Source organism: Dendrobates tinctorius, unplaced genomic scaffold (genome assembly GCF_039654945.1).
Source record: "Dendrobates tinctorius isolate UK_male_01 unplaced genomic scaffold, ASM3965494v1 ptg000011l, whole genome shotgun sequence".
NCBI lineage: Eukaryota > Metazoa > Chordata > Amphibia > Anura > Dendrobatidae > Dendrobates > Dendrobates tinctorius.
The window spans coordinates 84,143,831-84,157,181 of record NW_027361679.1 but is presented as its reverse complement, the minus strand read 5'-3'; the positions used below and the strand labels follow the sequence as shown (position 1 = coordinate 84,157,181).

The 13,351-nt window shown below is 44.4% G+C and overlaps 1 protein-coding gene across 1 annotated transcript in view; it reads right to left on the bottom strand.

Annotated features, from left to right (window-relative positions):
- ARHGEF18 (Rho/Rac guanine nucleotide exchange factor 18) overlaps positions 1–1,041 on the bottom strand; it is a 194,077-nt gene extending 193,036 nt beyond the window's left edge. Inside the window, exon 1 of the mRNA XM_073544082.1 lies at positions 870–1,041. Within this exon, the coding sequence (XP_073400183.1) occupies positions 870–1,025 (156 nt within the window). The 5' untranslated portion in view covers positions 1,026–1,041. The remainder of the gene's footprint in view (positions 1–869) is intronic.
- Between the last annotated feature and the right edge of the window lie 12,310 nt (positions 1,042–13,351).

Sequence of the window (13,351 nt, the reverse complement as noted above, 5' to 3'; positions counted from 1 at the left end):
CTGGGCTGCTTGCTGTAATTTTGACAAATTCACTGCTTTGTATGCTGCAGATCTATCAGTTCTCTGAATGCTGAGTTCTGTATAACTTCGCCCACATCGCTGATGAACAGCTTTCTCTGTACACTGTGCACAGGCAGAAGACTTCCGATCATTGGTGGTGTGGACTGGGTTATACCGAGTTCATGAATATGGAGGACTACATAGCAGCGTTTTTACTTGTCCTCTAGTGATAATCTCCTGCTCATAAAACTGTGATTTTATGAAAACTATAGCAAGCAGCCCAGTAAGTGATATATTGCTGGAATCAGGATCTCTATCTCTAGATTGTCATGCTCTCAAACTTGGTGAAAAAAATCTAGTGACAGATTCCCTTTAAACCCAGACTATCACTATTTTATAGAGAACAGAACACTTACTTTAATTGCATATCCTATAGATATTTAACTATGTAATTTATGATAAATGCAGGGTCACCAATGAGACCCACATATGTTGTGAGAACTGGGCACTATTGTTCTCCACTGCTAGTGGAGAGGTGGCTGTACATTGGTGACTCTCCCATTCATTTGAATGGAAGATCCAACCAGCTCTTCTTTCACAGCAGTGATGCTCAGTTCTCGAGATATGTGAGCATCCCCTAGGTGGGACCTGTAGTTATCATACATTGACGGCATATATTGTGGATATGACATAATTGTAAGACATGAAAATACCCTTATAAACACTATATAGATTTGAAAATCTACTGGGGTGCAGAACTAATCCGATACCTATCTTTAGGTTCCAGTTACCACAAAACATTTCATTAAACTTTTTTTAGTACATTATGATTTCTTAAATTATCAGATTTTAAAATATAATATATGTACCTTATTTTCTATATTACCACTCGTAATATCCAGTTTCCCAATGTCAGCTTCTATTCGCAGGTTAGCTTTTGTCGCCCATGATCGAGATAATGGCATAATCTCCTTAGTTGTGACATTGGTGGTTGCTTCCAGATCCCTTTCTAGATCACTTTCCATTTCTGAAGCATCAAGACTATATCTTCAAAAACAAATGAACACCATTGAAACTGATAACTCACGTTAATACATAATGAATTTATTACAGTAAATTTTAATCAATTGCGTAAAATACAGTCAGAAAATGCCAATTGCATAAATACAGTCATGAAAACATCTGCCCCCCCGGTGCGTCTAAACACACTGTTGTACTGTGTGGTTTTGGTGTTTTTTTCTATAGGCTTCTATAGGCCTGAGGCCTGAGAATCATCTTAATCCAGGTGGTAGATTTACAAATCCCAGTTTTGGCAATTGCTGGGAAAGGAGGCGACTAATAGTTCCTTAAAGTTCATGTCACTACTCTTGGATGAAGAGAAGAAGACCTTCTCCATCCTGAGTGAGAAATTAAAAGAAAAGATTGAGATCACAAAAAAATTATGTTGGAACCTAACTTCGGGACAAGGGAAACCAAACTGCAAAGTTGACTAGAACGTTTTCAGTTCCATCCAAAGGTGAAGAAAGCATAAGTAGTACATTTGGGACTTACACGACTTTAAAGATAGTAAAGCCTACTGATTTCAGATAGAGCAGATTCAAACATCAATGGGGAAGAACAGGGGCCGTGGGAAGGGTCGCAAAACATTTTGTGAGAAAGATAAACGACATACCCTACAGGGTGGTCATTTTTTTAAAGCCACCGTATTCTTTTAGGAACTACCTAAACCCTCGTTTTCAGTAACAAGTATAATGGGAATCAATGGGAAATCCAAGCTTTTTCCGGAAGACCCTACAAAGAGATCAGGGGGGCAGTGAAAATGTTTAAATGGATGGGAAATAGTGCTGAATGGAAAAAGAACAGTATGGAGAAGAACCCTGGGAGCATCTCTGACTCCCAGATCGCTGCTGAGAACAGTGGTGCAACACTTTTACTCAACTTTAAGTAGTGACAATAAAACATTCCAAACCGACGAGAAATTGCATTTTACAGGAAAAAAAATGTCAAACATTTTTTCTTGTATAATGACTGGTATATAAGGCAAAATGTAAAAAGGATATAAAAACTATAATTTAAGTAAACCAAAATTGATTAGGGAATCAGAAACACCCTATATTAGACACAAAGGAGTGTCTCATACACATTCTGTTCAAATTGTCATGTATTGGTACAAGACTCATAAAGGCTATGCACTTTTGAGGGTTATATAACAAGGACATGTACTTCAGACCATGGAATAGTCTATGGGAGAGCAATATAATACTGATAAGGTTAATGTCTAATGTACACACACTAAGTAAAATTTCTGCACCTCTTGGCAGGAAAAACACAGCTGCAAAACGTACATGTTTGCCGCATTTTGATGAATTTTTGCCCTGTGTTGTTTTGATTTGCGTTAAGTGAATGGTGAAATATACAGGGCAAAAACGCACAGAGAATTAACATGCTGCAGATTATTTTCTGCACTAAATTTGCAAGTAAAAAATACATAATACTGCATGACACTTTAAGTTCCTCATTCACTTTGCTGTCATCAAGTTTTGCTTTAGGTTTTGTCACAAATCCACGGCAAAAACACGTGACAAAAACACACCCAATCTGCAACAAGTGCACACAGCCTAAAATTTTGAGGCTGGGCTGGCTACAATCTCTTCCTCCATGTTATGTCTTCCTCCATCCCTACTTAGTCCGCATACAAAGCTTCATGTTTAAATGTGAGCTGCAGCTGTTTAAGTAGACACAAATGAGGATAGTTGCAGATAGTTGTGCTGACTATGGCATCATCACCGCTCTCCATCTTTGTGTAGTCCTTAGAGAACCAAACAAATGTCAGACATCCATACCCACTCTTCAATTGTTGTGTGCGGAGGCTGACCAGAATACCAATGGGTGTGTTGGAGATGGCACTCAACCACTGAGCTTTTCTGCTCACAAAGCTTTGCCAGCATTTGCAGAGTGGAGTTCCAGTGCATGGAAACGTTGCACACTAGTCGGTGAGCTGGTACTTGCATGCACTGCTGCAGCATTGCCAGAATGGCGGCAGCTGTAGCCAACTTACGGAAATGGGCGCAGAAGCAGTGTACCTTGACCAGAAGTTCTGGCAAATCTGAGTATGTTTTCAGAAACTACTGAACTCCCAAGTTGAGCACATGCCAAGCATGGTACGTGTGTAAGCTTGCCATTATTACACAAGACCATGCCTGGTTTGAGGGTCAGCTGCAAAAACCACAGATCTGTCTGGTCTGTTATTCCTTTAAGTAACTCTGCAGCAGTGTGCGGTTTGTCTCCTAGACAAATTAATTTCAGCAGACCCTTTTGCCGCTTCACTGAAGCAGTGCTGCAGAGCTTCCAGCTTCCGTGCTCTGAGATAAAACATTGGTGATGGAGAATGAGGAGGCACAGTAGGGGGTGCTGCAGCTGTAAGTGGTGGAAGAAACTCTGATAGAAGTAGGGCCAGCAATCCTTGGCTTCAGGAGGACATGTGCAGTGCCAGGGTGTGACTCGGCCTCAACCTCCAGAATGTTCACCCAGTGTGCTGTTAGGGAAATGTAACATCCCTTTCCACAAGCGCTTGTCCACGTGTCAGTCATTCAGTGGACAATGCCAAGGGCGTTGGTAAGGGTACAGATGATGCTCCTGGAGACATGATGGTACAAGGCGGGAATGCAACACTGGGATAAAAATGGGCGGCTGTGGACTGAGTACCGAGGCATGGCTGCCGCCCTGAGTCCGCAGAAATCCTTCATATCTACCAGTCTAAATATCAACATTTCCATGGCAAGCAGCCTGTAAATGAGTCAATTTAGCATTTGGGCCTGTGGGAGGCTGGCAACTTTGTTTTTCATTCCAAGGACTGGGGTAGAGACAGCTGAATGTTGGGACAAGGATTTGGATGTCTCTGATGATGGTACCGTATATACTCGAGTATAAGCCGACCCGAGTATAAGCTGAGACCCCCCATTTTTGCCACAAAATACTGGTAATACGTATTGACTCGAGTATAAGCCTGGGGTGGTGCTGCACAAGGGTTAATGGTGGCCCAAAAAGATGCTCCATAGATAAATACCCCCCTATAAAATGCTGCACAAGGGTTAATGGTGGCCCAAGAAGATGCTCCATAGATAAATACAGCCCATATATTGCTGCTGCCGCTGCAATTAAAAAAAATGACATACTCACCTCTCGTTGCTGGGGTTCAGGTGCCGGTGTCCTGAGCAGGCGGGGACACCGGCGCACTATGTGGGCCAGGTGCCGGTGTCACCGCTGACTCAGGCCCCCGGCACTGGCGATATTCGCCTGTCCCTGTTCCATCGTCACGCGCTGCTGTGTCTCCCGGGTCTCTGCAGTGACGTTCAGCAGAGGGCGCGCACTGACTATGTCATTGCTCCCTCTGACCTGAACGTCATAGTCAGAGAACGCGGAGGACAGAGCAGCACACGGTGGTGGAACGGGGACAGGTGAATATGGCTCCCCCATCATACTCACCCCCTTCTGACGCATGGTCTCTGCAGCCCCTGCTTCTCCCATGGTCTCGGCATTGCAGCGCTTCCAGGTTTCAGCGGTCACGTGGTACCGCTCATTAAAGTCATGAATATGCACATATTCATGACTTTAATGAGTGGTACCACATGACCGCTGAACACAGGAATAGCTGGTGCGCCGAGACCATGGAAGAAGCAGGGGGGCTGCAGAGACCGCTCCAGGAGGGGGTGAGTATGATCTCTGACATCCGCGCTCCCCCTCCCCTGCCAACTCCTGTATATGACTCGAGTATAAGCCGAGAGGGGGGCACATTCAGCCTTAAAAAATGGGCTGAAAATCTCGGCTTATACTCGAGTATATACGGTAAGTCAGAATGTGCAAGGATAGGTGCAGGGCAGGAGGCATCTGCGCAAGTATTTTTGACAGGGGATTGGGAAACATCTAGCACAGGGGAAAAGGCAGTGGTGTCACCCGATGGCACCAATCGTGTACCCAGGCATTTTGCCCACCAAGTCAGGTGCTTAGATGACTGGTGCCTGATCATGCTGATGGTGGTTAGGTTCTTAGTGGGTCAGGCCCCTGCTGATCTTTTCATTGCACAGGTTGCAAATAACCAATTTGTTTGTATCAGAAAGACTGGGGAACACCTAACTCTTTGACAGAGAAATTCAGGACTGTCGGTGCTCTGCAGAACAGTTGCCTGCCTTCTCCATCTGGTCACCCCACTGCCTATTCCTGTTTGTTTCAGTGCTGCCGATCTCTCCTCCTCAGTGCTGCTGGTCTTGCTCTGCATGCCAACTTCCCAGTTTGGGTTGGTGACTTTGTCCTGCACCATTTCATCTTCCACCACTGCACCCTGGTTCTCCTGACTTCTTGTCTTAACAACAAGACTTAGTCCCAACTGTGTCTCATCGTCATCTTCCTTCACCTTATCTCAAATTTGCCATTCCTCACTGTCATGTTCTTGTGGCTGTGGTTGCTCTAAGTTTTGTGCATCACTAGACTGCATGTTATTCTGTCCTCTTGGATTGTGCAGGTTGAGAGGCCTCAAAGAAGAAATTTTGTTGTAAACAGCTCCTCGGAGTGTCTTAGTGTGGGATTACTTGTCTCCTGGGACTCAACATGGTGGAAGGAAGGAGGATCAGAGTGAGGATTAAGTGATCCAGAATTTACACTGGTGAGACTGGACAATGTGGAAGACTGGGTGGTGCTGCCAAGGCTGCTGAAAACATTATCTACTATCCAACCGACCATGTGTTTGCACAGCTCTGGCTTCAGAAGTGGTGTACTATGCCTCCCTGCAAAGTGGGACAGGAACCTATGTATCATGGATGAGCGTGTTTCTTGTGCTCCAGCAACAGACGTAGTCGCACCTGCCCAATGTCCTCGGCATTTGCATGCACCATCATCAGCAGTTCCACTTCTCTGTCCCTTAATGCAAGTCTTACATATTTTGCAGTTGCTAAGTCTCTTGAAACCAAGTTTTTTTTAAATGAAAGAAAAAATTGGTCACCTGCAGAAATCAAAGCATTTTTTATAGTTAAGGCTGGTTTCACATTAGCGTTTTATCGCGCAGCGCATCGTGCGCTATCAGGCGCATGCGCAATGTTCCCCTATCTTTAACATGGTGGTCGCAGGGTCTTGCGATTGCACGTGCTCATCAGCGCTTTGTGCGCGCACGCGATTTCAGTAAACAATGTCTAGACACTTGTCTAAACATCCCCCTAAACAAGCCACATTGTTTGAGAGGAGTCTAGATAAAAGGTGTCTTCAGGGCCAGACCAATACTCTACAGACAGCCTTGAAGAGACAAGACAGCCTTCCAACTGTGGATTCAAGCTTCAGAAGTCAAAATGTGAGTATTCTACAACATAATGTCTGTGTGTCCTGTACGATTTTAAAATGTACTAATGTATTTTTTGTTTAAATTTCAGCATGTATTCTTCTGGATCGGTCTATTCGCCATCTCGGCAAGAACTGGCCCAAGCTGATCGCGAGGTGAGGATGTTGTTGCCTTTGGGTAAGTTTAGCTGCCTCTAGAAATGTGGAATTATTTTTTTTTTCTCTTGTACAGACATCGGACACAGCCAGTGAAGGTGAAGTGCGGGAGCAGTCTGAGCGGGAGCAGTCTGAGCGGGAGCAGCGTATCCAAGTCGTGGCGAGGAGACGCAATGTTAGTATATAGTCTTTCCTTTTTTTCTGTCTTTATTTTCATCTTCTTCTCTGTTTATTTATCTCTTTTTCATTCTCCAAAATTACAAAGATTCAAATTTTTTTTTTTTCTAGGTTCCACAACGGGATGACGATGAAGTGTACATCGACAACGAGCGCCTGATCCGCCTTGTTGAGGAGCGTATCCCGTTGTGGGACAGCCGTGACCAACAGTACAAAGACACAGTGGTGACCCGGCAGCTCTGGAATGAGGTGGCCGCAGCGATGATGGATGGCTGGGACAGCGCCTCTCCATCTTCAAAAAGGGCATTCAGTAAGTATAAAGATACTCTGTGATACTGCATTGATTTTTGGTCCAGATGGTGCTGGTGTGTTTGTGGCAAGATATATTCTTGCATCAAACACACCAATGCCTTCTGGAAAACAGTGATTGCTTTGTGTATTGAACTGCTGTCTTGAAGCTGCATTGATTTTTGGTCCAGATGGTGCTGGTGTGTTTGTGGCAAGATATATTCTTGCATCAAACACACCAATGCCTTCTGGAAAACAGTGGTTGCTTTGTGTATTGAACTGCTGTCTTGAAGCTGCATTGATTTATGGTCCTGATGGTGCTGGTGTGTTTGTGGCAAGATATATTCTTGCATCAAACACACCAATGCCTTCTGGAAAACAGTGATTGGTTTGTGTATTGAACTGCTGTCTTGAAGCTGCAATGATTTTTGGTCCAGATGGTGCTGGTGTGTTGTGGCAAGATATATTCTTGCATCAAACACACCAATGCCTTCTGGAAAACAGTGATTGCTTTGTGTATTGAACTGCTGTCTTGAAGCTGCATTGATTTATGGTCCTAATGGTGCTGGTGTGTTTGTGGCAAGATATATTCTTGCATCAAACACACCAATGCCTTCTGGAAAACAGTGATTGCTTTGTGTATTCAACTGCTGTCTTGATCCTGTTTTCACTCTTGCTCCTGATGATACTGTTGTTTTGGCTGCTGCATATATTCTAGCAGGAAACATAACAGTGTCCTCAGGATCAACAGTGACTGCATTGTGTATAGAATTTTTTGTGCTGCAGCATTGACTGTTTGCAAAGTTTTATCAGGTGTGTGTGCTGATAATTATCTTGCCTTCAGTGCATTGTCTAACGTTTTTTCTTTTTTTTTTCCCAACAGTGAACAAAATCTGCACACGTTGGCGCTCGATGAAGGACCGCTTCAACACTGATGTTCGTGCTGAGGGACAAGTTCGCAGTGGTTCAGCGACAAGGCGCAGAAGAAAGTACCGCTATCATTGCGAGTTGGCTTTCCTGAGACCGGTCCTTGCCAGTAGAGCGTAAGTATTTATTTATTTTTTTTTAATTACTATGTGCTTTTCTATTCCACAGCTGATGCTTCTTGTTAATGCATGATACTAATGTTTTCCCTTTCTTTCCACAGCACTTGGAGCAGCACCCTGCAACCTGTCCCGGGAGCGGTTCTTCATCAATCGACCTCGGACCCGTCCCAGCCATCCGACAGCCAGGAAGCATCTTGCAGGTCAGCAACACAGACAGCTGGTGACCAGGAAGCTGGTCCATCAGGTGTTCCCCTGTCCAAGGTCTCTGTCACTGGTTATGCGGGCACTACCTGCCAGTGGCAGAGGGCCTCGGACAGGCCTGTCATGCCCGAGTTCATGTACATGAGCGAGGCCTTTCAGGCCAGCCTCAAGGCGCTGTCCACCAGAATGGAAAGCGGTTTTTCCCTGATGGAACATGGTTTTAACCACATGGAACACCGCTTCCACTCTGTCGACCAACGCCTTGACCGTCTGGAGGCCGACCTCAACAGACCAGCGCACCATTTTTTCAGTAAAATTGAACAGGGCATGGCGGAACACCTTAGTCCTGAGCAACAGATGAGTGTGCTACAGGCCTGCATCACTGCTTACTTGCAGGCTATGCAGCAGAATCGGTATGTGCAGCAGTCAGTGGTGTCATTTCCAACAGTGCCACCGCTGACTCGCTACACCTCCCTACTGACTTCTGCTGCATACCACTGCACGGCCACCTGCATTTCCAGCGAAGCCGGACACCACTACACCACCCCAAGTCTGAGTGCTGCTGGACACTCCTCCGCTACCACCACTATGGCAAGCGCTGCTCCTGTAAGAGCACCACCACTGCCACAGCACCACCTGCTTGGAGCAAAACCACCACAGAACCTGCTTGGGCCACCGACACCACCAGTCAACCTCAAAGGAGCACCGCCAGCACTCCTCAGCAAAAGAGCACAGCCAGCACTCCTCATCAAAGGAGCACCGCCAGCACTCCTCATCAAAGGAGCAACGCCAGCACTCCTCATCAAAGGAGCACCACCAGCACTCCACATCAAAGGAGCACCACCAGCACTCCTCATCCAAAGAGCACCACCACAAATTCGCCTCCTCGGAGTCCCGCCAGAACTTCTGCTCAGATCACCGACACGCAGCCTCCTTCTAGGAGCACTGACACGACTACATCTCCAAGGATCACCACCACCGCCACTTCTTTGAGCACCGACACGATTTCATCTCCTCGTATGGCATCCACCGCCGCCACTTCTATGAGCACTGACACAACTTTGTCCCCTTTTAGGAGCACCACCACTGCCACTTCTAGGAGCACCACCACCACAGAGCAGCAGAGTGGTGACCCGCATTCGATATTTTACAGGTCAGCGCCACGGTCCACCATCTCCAAGCGGTCGAGCAAAGTAAGGCGGTCACACGGTGGAAGTCGGTCCAGGCAGAATACTCCTGCGCCAAAGAAAAGAAAAAAAAAACTTTGTTCGTCCATCCACCCTCTCCTCCTAATGAGTCTCAACCTTCCTCCATGTCCATTCTAGAGCTCCCTTCCCCCAGTACTTTCGTCACCCATTCTCCTAGAACCCCTTCCTCAACCTCCAGCCGTTCCTCATCTCTCCACACCCCCAAAGTATCCCAATCTTCCCCCAAATGTCATTCCTAATAAAATGTTTTTTTTTTTCTTTTGTAAAAATAAATGTGCAATTCTGCTTTCAAAATATTTGGATTGGTTACTGTGTCAATCGCCGACTACACACACTGCGCCGTACACACACTGCGCCGTACACTTAGCGTTTTTGTCACCAGATATCTCCATTACTGAGACATGTTTCTTGTGTCAGTCTTGGTGATTCTTGTGTCAGTCTTGGAGATATGTGTTGTCAAAACAAACAATCTATATGATTTGTCTTTTCCACAGCAGTCTCTACATTCTTGGAGTATTGCACAGACTGGATCCAGCAGGGTTCCCCAACTCCAGTCCTCAAGGGCCACCAACTGATCATGTTGTATGGAATTCCTTTTTTCTTTTTGCTCTTGTGAAGCAGTTATCAACGGAGATATGGATTTCCTTACAACATGATCTGTTGGTGGCCCTTGAGGACTGGAGTAGGGGAACCCTGCTGGATCCAGTCTGTGCAATATTACAAGGATGTAGAGACTGCTGTGGAAAAGACAAGTCATGAATTGAGCAGGGTTCCCCAACTCCAGTGTTGAAGGCAAACAAACAAATCATGTTTTAACTAATTCCATTACTCTGGTGATAACTGCATCACCTGAGGAAAAAAAAAATTAAATCCTTAAAACATGATCTGTTGGTGGACATTTACGACTAGAGTTTGGAAACCCTAGCATAGAGGATGGTGTTGAGTGCAAGGCATATCTATTGTTACCTTGCCTATTTTGTACCATCATCATTTAACTATTAAAGATAAGGCAAGGAGCTGTAGATATACCTTGTAATTAACCACATACTCTATTCAGTGTGTGTTGAAGAAACTGATTAATGATGGTGAAAATAAATGTTATGTATACTTCACAAATACCCTGACCTTGTATCATCATCACTATCACACCTGGGCAGGTGAATACACATGAGCTTGAACCTGCAGCGTTGCTTAACTCTCCATATATTTGAAGAACAGTGTAATGATGCTGCAGTTTAATGTGTATTCTCCTGCCCATTTGTGATAAATTTGTGAAGTATTCGTCACTTCAGCATGACACCAGGCCTGGGTATTTTACTAGTGTGCTTTCAAAATCCAAGGCACAGTGCTGATCCTACAAATAATATTTATAATTACATGTTTCGAAGTATGCTATTGAATCCAAAAATCACTATTTGTAAAATCGCCCCATGTGACACAAATATTAGTTGTATTATCTCCACGGTCGCTGTTAATTGAACACACTGTAGAGATTATAAAGGTAATACAACTTGTGTGTGTATGTATAGTTACCTACTCAGGAGTATTAGTGAATTCATGATGTACAAAACACAGCATCATAAATTCACTGATACACCTGGCTACTTGCTAATAGTATTGGGAGTGTAAAAACACAGAATGCACTCAGTACAGGTATCAAACAGTGTTTTTTATTAACATACCAACAAGACAATTTTTTTACACCATTTGCTCTTGGCATTTCACCCGTCCTACATCTGAGTTCAAGTAGGCCGCAAATTGGTCCCTCATTTGGCCAACTTCAACGGATGACCTCAGAGGGTGCTGAGTAAATTCAGGAAATGGGTTAGGAGCAACATCATCAAGATCTAAGTTCGGGTGCTCTCTAGCAATTACAAAATTATGTAGAACTACACACACCTTCACCACCTCATCCACTGTTTCCAGTTTCAGATTAATGGCTGTGCCAAGAATGCGCCATCTAGATACAAGTATACCAAATGCACACTCTACTGTTCTTCTGGCCCTGGTCAGCCTGTAATTAAAAATTCTTTTGTTGTGGTCCAAGTCCCGGCTGGAGTAGGGCTTGAGCAGGTTTTGGCACATCTGGAATGCTTCATCACCAACCATTACAAAGGGCTGTGGCGGACCTTCGATGATGGGAAGAGGACGTGGCATGGGAAAATTGAAGTGGTTGCCATACAACCTCCTGCCCATGTCCGAGTTCTTAAAAGCCTGGGAGTCATTCCCACGGCCAAATGCCCCAATGTCCACAGCAATAAACATACAGTCTGCATCCGCAATGGCCATCAGTACAGTAGAAAAGTACTTTTTATAGTTGTAGTACTCAGAGCCTGTTCTTTTCGGCTTGATAATCCGGATGTTTCCCATCCACCGCTCCCAAACAGTTAGGGAAATTGCAGACAGTCCAGAATTTTTCGGCGATTTCCAACCACTTTTCTGTGGTAGGCAGGGGCATGAATTCTGGACAAAGAACGTTCCACAAAGCCCAGCAGGTGTCCGCTACAATTCCAGACAACGTGGAGATTCCAATACGGTACTGGAAGTGCAGTGAAGAGAGGGTCTCTCCTGTAGCCATGAATCTGTGACACAAAGAAAAAAAAAAAAAAATATTTGTGTATAGGGATTTTTGTACACACCTAAAATTCAATAATAAAAAAAAATATCTGCAGCCTTTTGTTCAATACATGCCATAAAAAAATTACCGCAGCCTTTTGTTAACTACATGGCAGAACTCTAATTCTGCAAGATTTGGAAGAGTACATGTCACAACAAAGAAAATTAGGCAGGCATTGGTTTTGCAAAACTACATACTGTAATGTGACCAGGAGCCGTTCCTCAGGAGTAATCGCACGCCGGAGCTGCGTGTCCTGTCTCCGGATGACTTCTTGGACCCGACCAAGCAAATAGTTAAAGGTTTCTTGGGACATCCAGGTGTAATCCGTAAATTTCTCAGGGTTTGCCTGTAGCTCACTGTAGAGGGTGTGGTACGCTCCACGGCTCTCCCGGAGTTCAATAATGAGATGTATCCACAAACGCCGCCGCTGCCGTCTTCGCTGCCTCTCTCTCTCTCCCTCTGTTCATGGCAAGCAACTTCATAAGCCTGAGCCATCCTCATGTCCAGATCCAAGTCAAAGTAAAAACTCTTCCAGCGCAGATCCATGTTTATCAAGGCAAATGCAAGCAAATGTGAAGAATTCAGCTGTAAACAGGGTCTATATAAAGAATTTCCATAAGACACGCCCACTGCTGTCCCATTGGTGGAGTGTGTTGCAAGAATTTTTCAAGGATTTTTCCTCCTGTGAAGTGACACCATTGCGCATAAAAAATGCAAACGCATGAAAAACACTGTTAAACGCATAAAAACGCTGCGATTTTTTGTCGTAATGCGCACAAAAACGCTACAAAAAAACGCAGCATTTACAAGCGTTTGCATGCGCTTTTGACATGCGTTTCATGTGCGCTCGATACGCTGTGCAAAAAGGCGCAAGTTTGAAACTAGCCTTAGAAATGGAGGCCTACAAAATTTGTAAAAGCTTTTGTTCACTTTTTAAAAGCACAGAAATGCTCACAGACCGTGTAACACTGTATGTCTGAGAAAATGAGGCCTACAATTTTTTTAAAAGCTTTTTAGTAGTTTTACAGATCACAGAAATACTTACATACCACGTAACATTGTATGTCTGAGAAATGGAAGCCTAGAATTTTTTTAAAAGCTTTTGTTCACTTTTCGAGATCACAGAATTATTCACAGACCACATAATACTGTATGTCTGGGAAATGGAGGCCTACAAAATTTTTAAAAGCATTTCAGCAGTTTTACAGAGAACAAAAATTTTACAGACCTCGTAACACTGTATGTCTGAGAAGTGGAAACCTACAACATTTTTAAAAACTTTTTAACAGTTTTACAGATCACCGAAATGTTTATAGACCACATAACACTATATG